The following is a 19,361-nucleotide window of genomic DNA, read 5'->3' as shown; positions in this document are numbered from 1 at the left end:
AGTCGTGAACCCTTGATGACTGCACGGCAGAAAGCTCTAATCGTCGCCTGCGGCCGTCAACATCGCATTGGACTGTTAATGACTGAAAACATGTTGTCTGGTCGGACGATTCTCGTTTCAAATTGTATAGAGCGGACGGACGTGTATGGGTATAGAGACAACCTCATGAACCCATGGACTCTGCATGTCATCAAGAAACTGTTCAAGCTGCTGGAGGCTCTGTAATGGGTGGAGCGTGTGAGTTGATGTGGGACCTCAGATACAGCTAGATACGACTCTGAGAAGTGACATGTATATAAGCATGCGGAATGAGATTTTCAATCTGCAGCGGAGTGTGCGCTGATATGAAACTTCCTGGCGGATTAAAACTGTGTGCCAGACCAAGACTCTAACTCGAGACCTTTGCCTTTCGCTGGCAAGTGCTCTACTAACTGAGCTACCCAAGCACGACTCACGACCCGTCCTCACAGCTCCAATTCCGCCAGTATGGTATGTAAGCATCCTATCTGATCACCTGCACCCATTCATGTCCATTGTGCGTTCCGACGGACTTGGGCAATTCCAGCAGGAGAATGTGACACTCCAAACGTGCAGAATTACTACAGACTGGCTCCAGGACCATTTTTCTGAGTTTAAACACTTCCACTGGTCACCAAACGTCTCAGACGTGAACATTATTGGGCATATCTGGGATCCCTTGCAGTGTGCTGCTCAGAAGAAGTCTTCACCCCCTTGTTGTCTTACGGATATATGGACGGCCCTGCAGGATTCAAGGTGTCAGTTCCCTCCAGCTCTACTTCAGACATTAGTCTAATGCATAGCATTTCTGCGTGCTCGCGGGGGCCCTACACGGTATTAGGCATGTGTACCAGTTTCTTTGGCTCTTCAGTGTATATGATGTCATGTAACGTGTCTTCACAATGCTTCTTACGTCTTATGCAGTCTACACCATGGCGATGCGCTATTGACATCTGGGAGACAGACTCTGTTGCTAACTGTGATTGAAGTCTCTCTAGTTTAGTTGCTGCAGAGTCTAATTACAGAGATGGAGCTGATGAAATGCCTTTAATTTAGGCCCTTGCTATTACTCCCCCTTTTTGGAAAGCTTTTGAGAAATAAGTGAATAGTGAAACCTACTATCATATTTCAAACTATAATTTATTTCTGGCTGACACTTTCATTCCGAATAATAGACCATCTACAATGAAAACCATCTTCGAATCTACTAATGATTTTTTAATAGAAATAAGTGAACAAAATATACCAAGGAAACAAGTGTGTCATTTTATTATCATGACTGTGTGATTAACTTTAAATTTTGACTATTCCAAATTTTGGCCTGATGGTAATAAAACACGTTTATAATTGATTTTTCTGTGAGGTCTGACTCTTAATTTAATGAAGACACGCAGTACATAACTCTGTACGAATGAAGATGAGTCAAATCCTTGTCACCATCATAAACAGCATAATTTGTAAATCATCATCTATGGTAATACATTATATGAATTCAGTGCAATTTTCATGCATATGGCTAGTTGTTCCAGGTAAATACTCGAAAATAGTTGTGTAACTTCGAAGAGGTCTTAATGGATACAGTCTAGGTGGAAAAACATAACCTTCATTCCATAAATTAGATGTAGATGTAGAAATAGGCATCAGTTCTCAGGCAGTCTCATGTGTAAAATTTTCGTGTCTAGATTTATAACTAATCTTGTATCGATTTAGTTGAAAACGTAGATGATCCCGCTTTCTCTTAGAATTATTTCTTGCTGTGGTGATGTATGTATGAAAATGGTAGTATATTTTCCATACTCTCTCTCCTCATTATCTTAACTGATGTTTTGTAGAGTTGTCAATAAAGTATCAATACCATGATGATGGAGAAGAATAAGATAGATAACCTAACATTTCACTTCTTCCTGCTAAAGGGTATAAACACACTAAGTACAACTACATTATTTACTACCCTTCTTGATGTTGCAATTTTAACGTCCAACTGTGTACATCTCCCTCCGTGATACAAATTCCGACTCATGCCTCAGACCATTGCTATTTCCGTTCTAAACTCTCATCAATATTTAACCCATTGCTTCAGCCTGCAACATTATTGTAGATAAAGGTGAGACTGGGTATGTCTCACGAATATTAACTGCATATATCACCTATGCCGGAGGTAACCCCATTTCACTCATTGCTAAGGTGCTATTCCAATATTGGAGAACCTGCCAATACTGATGCGAGTTTAGAAGGGGAACAGGGATGGGCTGAGGCATGAGTTGGAATGAGAGGGAGACAGGTGATCAGAGCAGCTATGATAGTCGCAGTGTCAGTGTAGCATAACAGCTAGTGCATCTCGCTAGCCGGATGACAAGGTACAACAGCGTGTTCAGTCAGAGGGCTGTTCGCCCTCTGTAGTAAAAAAAAAAAAAAAACTGAGTGAAGTATTCAACGATCAAATTAGACGGATGTCATGTGACGTCCGCCTGGACAAAATGCCAAGAACGACAATGGTACTGGTACAAACTTTAATTCATTGCCTTGGCCTATATCATAGACAAAGGTGAGACTCAGTACATCTCAGGAACATCAACTTTATATGATTAAAATTCTAAATCTTGCATTGGCTGTAAGGAAAAGCCATTATACTCAGATTTTATGTGTGGCCCATGGCCATCATGCGAAACGACTTTTTCTCCGCGTCTCGACATTTGGCACCACGTGGAAAATGGCAAAACTAGAACTAACAAAGTCCTCGCTCAACACTAAAGACGTGACATGGGTAGGGGAATGCAGCTAGTCTCTAGGGTTGGCAATGAAAACTACAGTTTTAATCAAGGAGGCCTATTAGACAGACTATTAAACTGCTGGAGACACTGTGCTCTGCCTCACTCGCTCGTGCAAATGACTGGCAGGTGACTAGCAGAGTTCACTTAATCGTTTCGTCTCAACGTTTATATTGGCATGACAGTATTCTGCCAAGGTAAATAAGAGTTTGCTGTGACTTCCATTACCTTAGAGTCGGACTTGCAGGGTATGGGCTTGCTATAAATTCCCTCGCTTCTGAAGGCATGGCATCAATGGACGCCAGACTGGAGACAATGCATTCCAGGGGTCGACCCTACAACTTGCTGCACACACATACACACACACACACACACACACACACACACACACACACACGCATGTGCAGCTGATACACTAGTACGTTCTACAGCCTGTGATACCACTTGATTAGATTATTATTCATTCTGTAGACCCACAAAAGAGGGGATCCTCCTGAGTGTGGAACATGTCAGATAAACACATTACAATAATGTAATTAGAAATACTTAAGTTTCATTAATTTTAATGATCCTCAGTCAATAAACAGTAAACTTATGTACATGAATTAAAATTAAACTTCTAATATTTAGAGGTTTTGTACTTACACCTGCTTTCATTAAATCCACCATTGACACAGCAGCTCGTTACTTGGCTATGACAACCAAGTATTGTCAAAAATCAAAGTAAATTATTCATTTCAATGATCCTCAGTTAAGAACAGTCAAATTATGTACAAGGTTTAAAAGTAAACTTCCACTATTTACAGACTTAGGACTTACATATGCTTTCCATACATTCATCATTCACACAGTAGGTAGTTACTTGGCTGTTACAACGAAGTATTGTCAAAAATTAAAGTGTAATAAATTTTCATTAAACTGGTCTACTGCACTTTTTGAGAAATTCATGGATGGAATAGAAGGTGTTGGCCACCAAAAATTCTTTTAAATTATGCTTAAATTGTGCCTTGTCTTCCTGAATACTGGACTCCTTTCTGGGCAAGAGTAAGTGATTTTAAATCTTTATGTATACTGTTCTTCCTCCTAGTATTGATACTGTGTACTAAGCAGCAAAAGAGATGTATTATTTACATCAAACTTCATTAAGTAATAAATATGCTGAGAAACTGTTGTTAGTATGCCCAATTCTTTGAACAGGTTTCGACATGATGTTCTTGGATGTACACTACACATTAATCTATTATACACTTCTGTACTGTAAAAAAATTTTCTTGCTTTGTAGAGTTACCCCAAAATATGATAACATATGACACAATAGAGTGAAAATAAGCAAAATATGCCATTTTTTTTTATATTTATATCTGCGATGTCCAACATCATTTGCATTGCAAACACAGACTCCTTTAGGCGCTTTAGCAGTTCGTTAATATCTCGCTCCCAACTGAATTTATTATCAAATTGTAGTCTGAAGAATTTTACTCTCTCAACTTCTCATACTTCCATGTCATCATATTTTATACACACACAAGAAGGAAATCTCTTGGAAGTTCTGAACCGCATATAGTGGGTCTTTTCAAAGTTTAATGAGAGTGAACTGGCTAAGAACCACTTATTAATGTCAGTAAAAATTTGATCAGCTGCCCTTTCTGAATTTGTATTTGATTTCCTATTTATTGCAATGTTTGTATTATCTGCAAATAATACAAACTTGGCATCTGGTAATGTATCAGATGACAGATCATTAATATACACAAGAATGGAACCTTGGGGAACACCACATGTAATTTCTTCCCAGTCAGATGATATATGATTGCTTACTGCTGAAGTGTTACGTAATGACACCCTTTGTTTTCTATTAGCAAGATATGACCGAAACCACTTTGCAGCACTACCAGTGATGCTATAATATTTTAATTTACTTGCAAGAATGCTATGATTCACACAGTCAAAAGCCTTTGACAGGTCACAGAATATGCCAGTTGCCTCTAATTTGTTGTCTAATGAATTAAGGACATTTTCAGTGTAAGTGTAAATAGCCTTCTCAATATCAGTTAACAACTCTACTGTCTCTCAGTGTGATTACCTCTGGAGTTCATTTGAAATTCCAATGGTTTTCTTCGTTTCTTACTCAATTTAATTGGTCAGTTGTCATCTTTTTTTTCCGTTTACAATATGCTATGGACTATACCATGTAAAATCTTCTAGCTTTTTAGCTCTTTTCCTGTTCTATCTATTTCCTACCTCGCTAAATGCAGAAATTTCATCATTAGGGGAGACCTGGATGGAACGGGTGTAGGAACTTTATTCACAAACCTGAGTTTTTTGGAGGTTCTAGAGAATCATGATCAGGACTGGGTAAAAATGCTGTGAGCCATGTGAACACAGAGTTCAGCGGATTGCTGCTGAGTGAAATGAAATCTCATGTGAAGGCCTGTTGCTACAATTGGGAAATGGGAATATGCTAGACATGTGCTACACCTGAATGATAGAGGGAAATACAGGGTAATTGACTTTCTTGCAGAAGTTGTACATGAGAGAGGGAGGGCACCATCAGACACAGCCAAATCCCAATGGTTGTTGGTGTCACAGGAGTACCTTTCTCACATAAGAGTCAGGAATCAGGCAACCTGTTGTGAAAGAAGTTAAAACAACAGAAGAGCCTCATAAAATGCTTACGAATGCACAGAGAAGTAAAGTTAGCTTATTTCATAACAATGTTGGAAGATAGAGTAATAAGATAGATGAGCTTCTTGTCTGTTTGGAAAATTTACAGAGCTCTGAAAAGATAGATATCCTGTGCCTGTCTACGCATCACAAAAGCACAGGGCTAGAAAGGTTACATATAAAATATTGTTCGCCATATCTTATTCATATATAACAAGTATGGGAGAAGGAAGAGTTGTTACATATTTTAATACAGAACACAAGTTTAAAAACACATGTAGATTTTATACAGATCAACATGTAGAAATGTGTGCTTGTGAATTAATACTGAAAAAGTTCATTTTAAATGGTAATTATATATGTATATATATACAGGGTGAGTCACCTAACGTTACCGTTGGATATGTTTCGTAAACCACATCAAATACTGACGAATCGATTCCACAGACCGAACGTGAGGAGAGGGGCTTGTATAATTGGTTAATACAAACCATAAAAAATTACAGAGAAGTATGTTTTTTAACACAAACCTACGTTTTTTAAATGGAACCCCGTAAGTTTTGTTAGCACATCTGAACATATAAACAAATACGTAATCAGTGCCGTTTGTTGCGTTGTAAAATGTTAATTACATCCGGAGATATTGTAACCTAAAGTTGACGCTTGAGTACCACTCCTCCGCTGTTCGATCGTGTGTATCGGAGAGCACCGAATTACGTAGGGATCCAAAGGGAACGGTGATGGACCTTAGGTACAGAAGAGACTGGAACAGCACATTACGTCGCACATGCTAACACCTTTTTATTGGTCTTTTTCACATGTACATTACCATGAGGGGTGAGGTAAACGTACACACGTGGTTTCCGTTTTGAATTACAAAGTGGAATAGAGTGTGTCCCACTGGAAACGCGTCGACGTATGTGGTATCAGCATGATGGTGCACCTGCACATTCTGCAATTAACACCAGGCTGACCCTTGACAGGATATTCGATGGGCGTTTCATAGGACGTGGAGGACGCATAAATTGGCCAGCCCGTTCTCCTGATCTCACACCTCTGGACTTCTTTCTGTGGGGTACGTTAAAGGAGAATGTGTTCCGTGATGTGCCTACAACCCCAGAGGATATGAAACAATGTATTGTGGCAGCCTGCGGCGACATTACACCAGATGTACTGCAGCATGTACGACATTCATTACGCCAGAGATTGCAATTGTGTGCAGCAAATGATGGCCACCACATTGAACATCTATTGGCCTGAAATGTCGGGACACACTTTATTCCACTCCGTAATTGAAAATGAAAACCACGTGTGTACGTGTACCTCACCCCTCATGGTAATGTACATGTGCGTCAGTGAAAAAGACCAATAAAAAGGTGTTAGCATGTGGACGTAATGTGCTGTTCCAGTCTCTTCTGTACCTAAGGTCCATCACCGTTCCCTTTGGATCCCTACGTAATTCGGCGCTCTCCGATACACACGATCGAACAGCGGAGGAGTGGTACTCAAGCGTCAACTTTAGGTTACAATATCTCCGGATGTAATTAACATTTTACATTGCAACAAACGGCACTGATTACGTATTTGTTTATATGTTCAGATGTGCTAACAAAACTAACGGGGTTCCATTTAAAAAAAGGTAGGTTTGTGTTAAAAAACATACTTCCGTGCATTTTTTTATGGTTTGTATTAACCAATTACACTAGCCCCTCTCCTCACATTTGGTCTGTGGAATCGATTCGTCAGTATTTGATGTGGTTTACGAAATATATCCAGTGGTAATGTTAGGTGTCTCACCCTGTAAGGTGACTCACCCTGTATATATAAATATATAAATATATATATATATATATATATATATATATATATATATATATATATATATATACTAGGAAATTCTGAACTGTTTATGTGGTATATGGGTTCCTTGCTACACTATCTGTTAGAAAGCAACAAGCAGTTAATAGTCTGTTTATTTGCATCCTACAATGTGATCTCAGTAATAAAGTTCCAACACAGGTGGTTAAAGACAATGTTTTCTTTGATGAAGCTCAAAGCAAGAAAATAAGTGTATACACAGTAACAAATGCTGTCTCTGATCGTGATGCTGAGTTGTTTGGATAAATAAGATATTACCTTAAAAGAACACTAAATACCCATGTAAACAATCCCTGGATCACAAGAGAGATTAAAGTATCACACGAAAGGAAAAGGGAAATGTATCTGTTGGCAAGAACAAGTAAAGATTCTGTGGTAGTTACACGATAAAAAACTATTAAAAATTACTAAGCAAAATTATTAAAAACTCAAGGAACATGTATATTATGCCAGAAATCAGTAATTCTGATGACAGACTTATGACTATTGGGAGTGTAGTGAAACAAAAGATAGGACAACAATCCACAGAATGGGGTAATATCACAATTGAATTAAATGGTAACGCTACAAATTATCAGTTACAGGTAGCGTATATGCTTAATAATCATTTCTTAAATGTAGTAGAATATATGGGAACTAAGAGTTTAAGAGAAAATCCACAGTAGTATATTGAAGCACTGTTTTCTAAATATGTAATTCATCGCTAATTTAGGGCATTTTTCCAGGGATAATGAAATGTGCCATTGTTAAACTTCTTTATAAGAAAGGTGAAAGGAGAGCTGTCGGAAACTACTGAACTGTTTCACTGTTGATGTCTTTTTCCAAAATTACTGAGCTTATGTATTTTAGAACAGTATCCCATCTGAGTATTCTCAGGAATTTGCAGATTGGATTTTAGATAGTTGCTCAACTGAGAATTCCATTTATTCATTCACTCAAAAATTTTACGAGCATTAAATAATAAAATAAATCAGTAGGTATTTTCTTGGGTTGTCTAAGACGTCTGACTGTGTGAATTCTCTTAAATGAACTGAGCTTTTGTGGAATTGATCGTTTACCCAGTCAGTAGGCAATGTCATTTTGAATCCAAACAATAATTTAACCAAAGTAAGCAGATGATATTCTTCTGACTAGGGAGAAATCATTTATGCAGTTCCACAAGGATTAATCTTTGGTGCACTATTGTGTCTCATACAATTACGTAAGCGACCTTGTGTCTAATGTACAAGAAGCACAATTAGTTCTTTTTGTGGATGGTACTAGTAATCTAATAAATTTAAACACACGTACAGTAACAGAAGAAATCGGCAAATAATGTTCTTAAAATATTTATTGAGTGGTTTTCTGATCTCACTCTCAGTTAAAAAAGAAAAAAAAAACACCATATCCAATTTTGCACATTCAGTGGCATTGCACAATCGATAAACGTAACTAATGGGCAGGAAATAATTACTGGGGTGAAAATTTCAAAAATTTTAGGTAATCAGATTGATGAGAGTTTAAACTGGAAAAAACGTATTTTGAAACTCCTAAAACAATTTAGTTCATCCATACTTGCACTTCAAGATGTTGAAAATGCTGGGGAGAGACAAATCAGTAAATTGACATATTCTGCCATTTTCTGCATATTTTCATTCAGGAATGTCTTACCCAAGAAATTTCTGGGATAACTCTTATTTAAGAAAGAAAATCTTAATTTCTCAAGAATGTGGCATAAGAATAATGTGTGGTGCTCACCTATGATCACTTTGTGGTCATGTCATCTGTTTAAGGAGATTGGCATTCTATCTACTGCTTCACAGTATGTTTATTCTTTCATTAAGTTTGTTGTAAGGAATCCACTGCAGTTCATTACTCTACATTAAGATTGTTCTCAGCTCATACTGCTATCAAAAAAATTTTATATGTTACCAAGTGATAGAGAATGTCTGACAGATAGGAAATTTGAATCTGAAAAGTTTCTCCCTGACAACTCTTCTAAATCTGTAGAAGAATTTCTACTTTTGTAATATGTAAAAAAGATGATGGGTAGGCAAAATTAACTCACAACTGTTTTCTGTTTAAAAAAAAAAGATTATTGTAAATGGTCAGCAGATAGCAAAATTTACATATAAATGTGTAATGTGAGTATTAAATAACTCGTTCCACACCATTAAGATTAATAGTACAAATGATGCATCATTTGCATTGAACATGAAACTGACTAACTAACCAGTTCATGACGGGATTACTTGGATTATTAGCTCCCAAAATGGAAAGGATGTGTCAACTTTCACACATTTGAATAACATAACTAAATCAAGTTAAACTTCTACTGACTGTTTGTTGTCTGTGACCATCCCACTGGGCACAGTGTATCCATACAAATTTTTTTGACAGAAACAGTGATGGTTATAGGAAAACTCCTCTGGAATTAAGAGTTACTTGTGAGAGAAGGAAAGGAAGTGACAGTTAGGGAAACACAAGTGGCCCAAGATTTACTCTCTTCCATTCATGAATAATGCATGGGAAGAACGACTACTGTGTGTAAGTTTCTATATGTAGTTGAATTTCTGAGATTTTTCTATCATTGTCATTTAGTGCCATGTATGCCTATCTGATTGATGTTCTCACACAATCAAAATGAAAGCCTGTCACCTACTTGTACACTTGTGATTGAGAACAGTGGCAGGATCCCACTTTGCTTTAATGGACAAGATACTATAAAAGTATTGCTGTTTGCTTGCTACAGTCTTGTATATGTATTGCATAAATGATTGTGAAAAGTGCTTGTGGAAGGTGATGATGTGTTTGTTTTGTTCTGAATCAGTCTGGAGTCAAAGAAAAGGAGTGTGTGAAACTCAGCGCCAGCACCAGCCATCTCATCTTGAATAACCAGACACAAGATTCACCGTTAATGTGTCACATGCCTTCAGTGAATGATACAATACAGAAAAGCACGGTATGTAACCTACGTCACTGACAAAAGGGCTGACCATCATGAGCCATCACGTTGTTAATTTTCGTGAATTGATTAGCGATATTTTTGGTAATCGAAGCAATAGTACAGTAGAAGTCAGTTACACTACATTTATTTGGTTTTCGTCTTCTTTTATTTTGTGAGATGAAATTTTAATGAATCATTGAATATTATATTTTTAAAGTATGTGATCAATTTTTTAACTCATGTGGGCCATCTGTGTACCACTGTGCTTGCGATTTTGTTACACTTTTGCTGTCTGCCACTTTTGATGTTCCCTGTGAACTTTAGTGGCAGGTTCCTAGAGATTTTCCGTTACCCGAGTATTTCTCCATTTTCCTACTGAACTCTCATTCCTTTGATTATTTCCTAGTCACGTCGTGGTTAACTGCTGTAAGGGATGTTATGAAGGGTCTGGTTTCAATAGCTATATGGTAGTCGCACCTGTTAGTTATTAACTTTTGCCTAATATGAAATTCTGTGAGGTCTCTCTATTAGCTTGATCCGAAGGGATCCAGTGGTTTTACCGTTTTTGGCTACTTTGAAAATACTTATAGAACAGCTTGTGGAGATCCATTCCGTTCAGGTAGTCATAGAAAGCTATAAGTAGTTGTCTTCTTCTGATAGCATCAGTGAGGTTTGTTCCATCGTCTCCCATCTAACAGGATCCTTGGTCCCACCATCTCATGCAGGAATTTACTTTCTTGTAGTTGGAGGGTTCTTATTGAGGTCATCTTGATTGGGATAGACATTGTGCTGCATAAAGGACTAACAGTCTGAAAACTGTGTTACAGCGCCTTGGTTTGATATTCATCGATAGATACTTCGAGGTACATATTTTTCTGACTGCAAGCATAGTATGCCCTATCTAGTTTGATTTTTCTTTGTTCGACGGCTATAGTTTCAGTAAGATCCATTATCCACGATTCTTTACGGTTTGGCTCTATTGGTGTATTTGTAATTTGTGTTTTTCTTTAATTATTTAACAAGAGTATAGTAGTGTTTAATTTTATAAATTACGTAATTTAGAATTTTAGGCCAAGTTTCTGTTTTCGGATGGCAGTTTTAAAAAGGTAGATATGTGGCTTATGTGAAAACTAACCGTATAGCCACTGCTCGCGCTTAATTCGTAAATGTCGGAGGAGCTCGAAGATTTTCGTAATCATATTCAGGAGTAATTTCATCTGTTACCGAAAAATGTGAGGGAGCTTCGTAACATATCATTTTAAAGCTGCACTCGTTCACAATAGCGAACGCCAACACCGATTTTTTGTCTTCCGTGGTCGGGGACGATTAAGCAGACTGGGAATAATGGGTCAGTCCTCCCTTAATCTGACAACTATGGCGGTCTGAGCCGATCCTGCAACTGTTTTCAAAGGCTAGCGATTTCCACAAGATTGACGGTGTTTCCTGATTCCCTTTCGTAGAATAAACTTCTGAACCAACGCTTTACAGCACGTACTATGAACATTAGCAGGAAAACGCCAACTAAAGTGCCTAGATTTTCTTTACATAATCTCGAGGGTGACTGGTCGAGACTGGGTGTTGTGTGATATCCTTAGGTTAGTTAGGTTTAAGTAGTTCTAAGTTCTAGGGGACTGATGACCATAGATGTTAAGTTCCATAGTGCTCAGAGCCATTTTAACCATTTTTGACTGGTCGAAAAGTCCGCAGGAAAATTTTGTGGCGTGTTTTGGAAAGTTCGGGAGGAGTAGAGTCAGACTGCAGCTCTCGTGGGCAGCATGAGACCAGTTTCTTGCTCTGTGGAAGAGGGGGAGGGGGGGGAGGGTAGCGTTTCGGAGTGTATTTTGGAAGCCGGTAGTTACTGTGTAGTGAAGTCGTTCTCCCCATGTGGAAAGTTTTGGAAGCGTTCATGAATGCATTCCTGTGCAACAATGTAGGTACTGACTTACTCGTTTTCCTTTTTCCAAGAGGGATGTTGCTGCCTAGTGGACGTACGTGGCCTCAGTCGGAAGAGGCTGAATAGCAGAGCGTGGACACATAACTACCTGGAAGTGTTATTTAATGAAACAAACAGGCTTGGCGAAGATTATTATAAGATAATAAATTCCCTTTTGTTCCAATGGAAATCTGAAGTTTGGCGTTCTTACGGAGATATGGCTTAGCCACAGATTAGGGGCTCGTTTCCGGAATGAAACGCTCCCCCAGGCTATGGCGAAGCCATGTCTTCGCAGTATCATGTTTTTACGAGTGCTAGTTCGGCAAGGTGTGTGGAAGAACTTCTGTGAGGTTTGGAAGGTATGAGAAGAGGAATTAGTGGAAGCTGTGAGGTCGGGTCGAGAGCTTGGATAGCTCAGTTGGTAGAGCATTTTACCACGAAAAGTAAAGGTCCGAGATTCAAGTCCTGGTTCGGCACACAGCTTTAACCTCCCAAGAAGTTTGATTGTGTGCCGTCAGAACGAGTAGCAAGCAGAGCGCTCGTCTCTGGTGGCGAAAGGCAGGTCTCAGGAACCGTGAGTTGCTGGAAAGCAGTGACATATAGAGCGGCTGGGCGTGATCGTTGATGCGTAGAGCCACTGTAACACACTGCTCCGAATAAGGGTGAACTATTGGGAAATAAACTGTTCTTAAATCCATCAGTGTTTGCACTCACATCCTACAAAGCGAACAACTTGTCCCATCTGTTGCGAAATCACCTGTGGTAAGTAATTAGGAGAATTGATCCCTCTCACTTCGTTAAAGATAACTTAACAGATCTCAGCCCACATTGTTGCCAACAATATGATGGCGTCTTGCAGGTCACATCTTCGCCCAAAGGATCTGTGCCAGAGAGAAACACCTTACTTAGAATGACTGTGTATTGACTGTAGTGCAGTAAATTAATCTAGGTGCTCCAAAAATACCTTTCCTAGGATATCTATGGAGCAATTCGTTGCGTAATTTATCTCGTACACCGCATGGTGCTAAGAGTTATTGGACTCAGACCGTGGCCGCAAGTAGGTCTTCACCTCACGCTGCTGAAGCTGCGAGACGACAGATAAGGAGGAACTTTCCAACATCTCCTCCTTTTGCCAGTGTTCTTAAATTGCACTGTTCATGAATGGAACACGAATGGGAGGCAATGGTGGTGGTACTCGAAGTATCGTCCATAACACGCTGTAAGGTGGCTTGTAGGGTATAGATGTGATATAGATCTAGGTTTCAGTACAAGCTAGCTTGGTGATACTTCTTTCACCACCAGATTTTGAACACAGCACTTCTAGATCAAGTGCCACCGCAGTAGTAACCATAAGCAACATTGAGTATGCATGGTGACTTCAATGCAGTAGGCCTACAGTATTAATGTACAATGGATACTGCATTAGATACTTCTGTCTCCTCTGTGTTTTGGAACTTTTTTGGTTTGGTATTATGATAATTTTAGAGTTTATAATGGAACTTATTTTTCGTTTCATACTTGATATTACTGGTTTTCATGTATGTATATTTCCTATTGAAACACATTTTCCGTTTATTGTAAGTCTAGTAGTCTGAGAAAGGTCAAACAGAAAATAAATCACGCATTTTTTGGATTAACTACTAGGTATTAAGGAACATCCTCCTGGAGAAAGCTATTGTAAAATCTCAGGAACGAAGGAGGAGGAATGGAAGTTTAATCGCTTACTTCTCTGTGATGATGATGTTTTTAAAGATGTCTCTTAAGCTTGGATTGGATGGGAATGGAACAATAAGCAGGCTGTGGTCTATTATTCAAAGAAATCATCCAAGCGCTTGTCTGAAGTAAAATATGGAAAACATAGAAACTCTAATAGCCACAAGTTTCTTCCCACAACCTTACTTTTGTACAATTTTATTTCTTTTGTACTATATGTTTAAAAACGAAGAAAGAAAAATACAAGATCAATTTTATAAAAATATTTTATTACAATAACAGTGAAATATAAATAATATAAATTACAGAATCATGAAACTTATCACATTAGTGATTATGAGCGATGAAGTGAACAATATTACAAATGAAAAATGAATTTGTGACACTTTCATACTCAACTGCCTGAAATCTGCAACAACAGCTAAAGGCTGAAAATGATTGGTATGTACAGTGCAGTGTGTCTGACTATTATATACAATGTATATGTTACACACATTATACATATATATATATATATATCATGTAGTATGCTTAAGACCATGGACAGCAGTCAGTGACATGTTATATCACATCAAGTATACCTCACTTTACAGACCCCTCTTAGGTAAGTCACAATGAGGTAGTAGATCAGGAACCTAATACCATAAAATACTTCTGTATGGTGATTTGTAACTGTCACCTTTATACCCCTTTCTTTCTTACATCTGGTATTGAATGGTTCAAAATGAAGGAACTTTCAGTAAAAGAGAGAAAGAGAATATGAATAAAATTATCATAGGAAGGAACATTTATAGTAAAGTATACATCACTTTGATCTTGGTGCGTTGCTTTAAACTCTTCTTGGATAATTTACTCAGGTTACCAGATTTTTGTACATTAGCGCGAAAGCTACATCTTAAAATATGGATGATCTTTCTCATTCTGTTCAACATTTAAATAAATTAAATTACATTAGGCTGTACAGTGCTCCTGGCACATTTAGAACGACCGTGATTTTGTCACTGGCAAAATTTCAGTTAAATTCTCTGCGATACATTCTCACCTGACCATGTGTAGACTTATTGTTTACAGATGTTTTACGTGCCATGTTAGCACACTGGTGAGAGGGAAAAGTGACAACTGCACCACTTTTGTTGTGCTCTGTTGCTTTTGTCCAAGGCACCAAACCAATATTCGTATGATAACTAATACTGTTTTTTTCATTTTAAGGTGCATCTGAAAATGGCATATAAAGAATTGGGACCACTTTTCCTGCTATGTTGTGGATCATTGTCAAAGAGTGCATAGCATGTAATGAAAGAGCATTTTATAAAAGTGTATTCTCTGAACTGCACAGTAGGAGGTGTGTGAAAAAAGGCCAGTGATCTTTTAAATTTGAAAACAAATCTGTTGGAGTCTGAACTACATTTCCGTTCTGTAGAATATTGTGCCAACAGAGCAGAGGTTCCACTCTCTGCTCTGAAACTGATGGGAGCGTTTTGCGTAAAGTCCGTTACATCTATTTTTAATGTATCATAGTTTTTCTCATGACACTTGAGGAATCCAATCCGGATAGTTGTTGGATATTACGGAGCTCCAACAAGAATGTTACCGGTACGTTTGTTTGTGATAGGCAGTTTGTGTGTGTATGTGGCAAATAACTGACAAGAAACCACAATTTATGATGTCACCCTGTACACACACACACACACATGCACACAGACATAAGCAATGTTACTGCGAGGCTATGAGCGACTGCCTCGAATTTTGAATCTTCGGTTCCTTCCCAACCGCTTGGGTCATTTCTTCTCCTCATCCTCTGAAGGCCGTGCCGAAGTTTTCTTCATGGCCTTCTCTTCCTTAAGAGCTGGAGAGATGTTGAAGACAGCGAGTGCTTTGACGATCTCCTTTCCGAGGTCTTTCTCGGTGCGGAAGGCACGCAGCACGGCAGACGTGATCCCCAGCGCGACGGCGAGGAAGACCGTGACGACGACGGCCAAGTTGACGGTCGGGCTAGGCTTCATCTGGAACGGCTGTTGTGCGGCCGGCACGTCCTGCCACGGTGCCCATGTGTTGTTGTAGAAGGCGGGGTTCGCCCGCGGGTCCACTGGAACGTTGTTTGGAGGCACCATCGTCAACCTGTACTGCTGCACTGCCTCCTGGAAGCGTCAAACAACCACTTGTAACAATGCACAGCGTCTTACACGTCTTCAGATTAAAATGACGGCTGCTGCTACTATTACCTGCTAAAAGGGAATCATCTCACACTTCCAAATTTATTACCTACAACAACATACTCACACCATCATCTACATCTAAACTCTGCAAACCGAGGGAAAGTGCATGGCAGATGGTACTTCTAACTGTACCACATTATTCTAAAATTTCTTCTTCCTGTCATCGCGGCTGATACAGCAATCAGTATAAGCTTCGACATAAAAATACAGTCTTGGTTGCGGAGGTTTTTTAAAATTTGGTTGACAAGTTTCGCCTTTGGTAGGCGTGTTCAGATTGTAGAAAATGGTCACGGCGCACGCCGTCCGTAAAATGAGTACACTACGCGCGTATGTCGGCAAAATGCAATTGGGATATGCAAAAGTTGAAAATCCCTAATGCCTGTCAAGTGGGTTCCTTACTCGTTGCCAAGCGTAAAGGACGCCTCACAAGTTAGGAACAGATGCGTAGAAGAGCTTTGTAGGGCGGAAGCACAACATGTATCAGCGACCCCGATGACAAACGTAAAACATGCTGTGCTCCCGCTCCATGAAACTCTTCTATGCATCCGTTCCTCACTTGTGTGGCGTCCGTAGAAGTTTGGGAATTTCCGAACACCCTGTATAGATCGGAATGTGGAGTAAATTTTAACGGTACTATCAGGTCTTAACTTGAGCACCAGCTCGGAAACAGCGATATGTTCCGAAAGAAATTTGTGCTGGACTGGGATTCGAACCCGGGTCTCCTCCTTACCAGGATGGTGCGCTGACCACTGTACCATCTGCACATTGTGACCATCGCTACTGTACATTTCCCATGAGACTCAAATTCTCAACTTATCCACACATTACTAATGCAGTGCTCCTTGCCCACTATCCTCATTAGATGTTCGAAAGAATAGTCACGACATATATAATTAAGGTGAGGAAGACCAACTGATCACTTCAGTGCGGATGTACACCACGCTCGAACTCTTACAGGAATAGGGGAAATGCCACGGGTAATGACGATAGTGTGCAAGGGGCACTAAAATAATAGTGCGTGGGTAATTTGAGAAATTGGGTCTGCTGGGAGGCGCGCTAGGTTAGTCCGTGCAGTTGCAATGTTCCCTGTCTCTGGATGTCATAGTGGTCAGTGTGTCTGCCTAGTGAGGCGGAGCCTTGGGTTCGAATCCCAGCCTAGCACAAATTTTCAACTTCCATAATAGATTTAAATCATTGCCCACTTGCAGATAATATCATTAGTTACTTTGTGTCTCGATTGATTCGTAAGGACTCCGGGATCAGAAATAACAGACCCCATACATACAAAGTTATACCATTTTCTTACGAAATAACATACCAAGTAATACCATAGAGTTCATGCATTTCCGCAAGAGGCAGCACATCTGCCATGGTTCCAAACTATACTACTGGCCATTAAAATTGCTACACCACGAAGATAAGGTGCTACAGACGCAAAATTTAACCGACTGGAAGAAGATGCTCTGATATGCAAATGATTAGCTTGTCAGAGCATTCACACAAGTTTGGCGCCGGTGGCGACAACTGCAACGTGCAAACATGAGGAAAGTTTCCAACCGATTTTTCATACACAAACAGCAGTTGACCGGCGTTGCCTGGTGAAACGTTGTTGTGATGCCTCGTGTAAGGAGGAGAAATGCGTACCATCGCGTTTCTGACTTTGATAAAGGTCGGATTGTAGCCTATCGCGATTGCGGTTTACCGTATCGCGACATTGCTGCTCGCGTTGGTCGAGATCCAATGACTGTTAGCAGAATATGGAATCGGTGGGTTCAGGAGGGTAATACGGAACGCCGTGCTGGATCCCAACGGCCTCGTATCACTAGCAGTCGACATGACAGACATCTTATCCGCATGGCTGTAACGGATCGTGCAACCACGTCTCGATCCCTGAGTCAACAGATGGGGACGTTTGCAAGACAACAACCATCTGCACGAACAGTTCGACGACGTTTGCAGCAGCATGGACTATCAGCTCGGACACCATGGCTGCGGTTACCCTTGACGGTGCATCACAGACAGGAGCACCTGGGATGGCGTACTCAAAGACGAACCCGGGTGCACGAATGGCAAAAAGTCATTTTTTCGGATGAATGCAGGTTCTGTTTACAGCATCATGATGGTCGCATCCGTGTCTGGCGACATCGAGGTGAACGCACGTTGGAAGCGTGTATTTGTCATCGCCATACTGGCGTATCACCCGACGTGATGGTATGGGGTGCCACTGGTTACACGTCTCGGTCACCTCTTGCTCGCATTGACGGCACTTTGAACAGTGGACGTTACATTTGAGATGTGTTACGACCCGTGGCTCTACCCCTCATTCTATCCCTGCGAAACCCTACATTTCAGCAGGATAATGCACGACCGCATGTTGTAGGTCCTGTACGGGCCTTTCTGGATACAGAAAATGTCCGACTGCTGTCCTGGCCAGCACATTCTCCAGATGTCTCACCAATTGAAAACGTCTGGCCAATGGTGGCCGAGCAACTGGCTCGTCACAATACGCCAGTCACTACTCTTGATGAACCGTGGTATCGTGTTGAAGCTGCATGGTCAGCTGTACCTGTACACGCCATCCAAGCTCCGTTTGGCTCAATGCCCAGGTGTATCAAGGCCGTTATTACTGCCAGAGGTGGTTGTTCTGGGTACTGATTTCTCAGGATCTATGCACCCAAATTGCGTGAGAATGTAATCACATGTCAGTTCTAGTATAATATATTTGTCCAAAGAATACCGGTTTATCTTCTGAATTACTTCTTGGTGTAGCGGTTTTAATGGCCAGTAGAGTAGTTTGCGAGAAAGAGGCGTTACCACAGGCGTGGGTTATCACTGCTAACTTTCTTTCTGGTAAGTCTAGCAACGGCCCCAGTGACGCTTTGCTCGCACGCACCTGCAGACTACGCAGGAGGAGCGGCTGTGAGGCGGCGAGGTTGACGGTCTCGCAGGGGTCCTCGCGCAGGTTGAAGAGGCAGGGGGCCTCCATGGGGCGGCACTGCGTGGCCTCGCTGGCGTTGTCTGCGCGCCGCGGCGGGCAGCGCACTTCGGCCTCGTGGCGCAGCCTGGCCACCGTCTCCTCCGAGAGCAGCTGCGTCGACAGATGCTCCTCCACACCGCCTGCACACAGGTGAGGACAGGGCGTCAGCAGGCGTCGCCAGCTCCGCATCTCGCAGGCAAACCCACAACTTCCGAAATACACTCCTGGTTGGCTCAAATGGCTCTGAGCACTATGGGACTCAACTGCT

The 19,361-nt window shown here is 40.5% G+C and overlaps 1 protein-coding gene across 3 annotated transcripts in view; it reads right to left on the bottom strand.

Moving 5' to 3' along the window:
- Window positions 1-14,148: 14,148 nt before the first annotated feature.
- The window catches only part of LOC124606926 (arylsulfatase J-like), a 267,098-nt gene continuing 261,885 nt past the window's right edge, over window positions 14,149-19,361 (bottom strand). For all 3 annotated transcript variants that reach the window (XM_047139041.1, XM_047139042.1, XM_047139040.1), the window contains 2 exons: window positions 19,010-19,233; window positions 14,149-16,038 (listed from right to left, as the gene is read on the bottom strand). In XM_047139041.1, coding sequence (XP_046994997.1) covers window positions 15,679-16,038; window positions 19,010-19,233 — 584 coding nt within the window. In that variant the 3' untranslated portion in view covers window positions 14,149-15,678. The remainder of the gene's footprint in view (window positions 16,039-19,009; window positions 19,234-19,361) is intronic.

Source organism: Schistocerca americana, chromosome 3 (genome assembly GCF_021461395.2).
Source record: "Schistocerca americana isolate TAMUIC-IGC-003095 chromosome 3, iqSchAmer2.1, whole genome shotgun sequence".
Classification (NCBI taxonomy): Eukaryota; Metazoa; Arthropoda; class Insecta; order Orthoptera; family Acrididae; genus Schistocerca; species Schistocerca americana.
The sequence above is the reverse complement of the archived record's forward strand: the minus strand, read 5'-3'. Positions and strand labels throughout refer to the sequence as shown.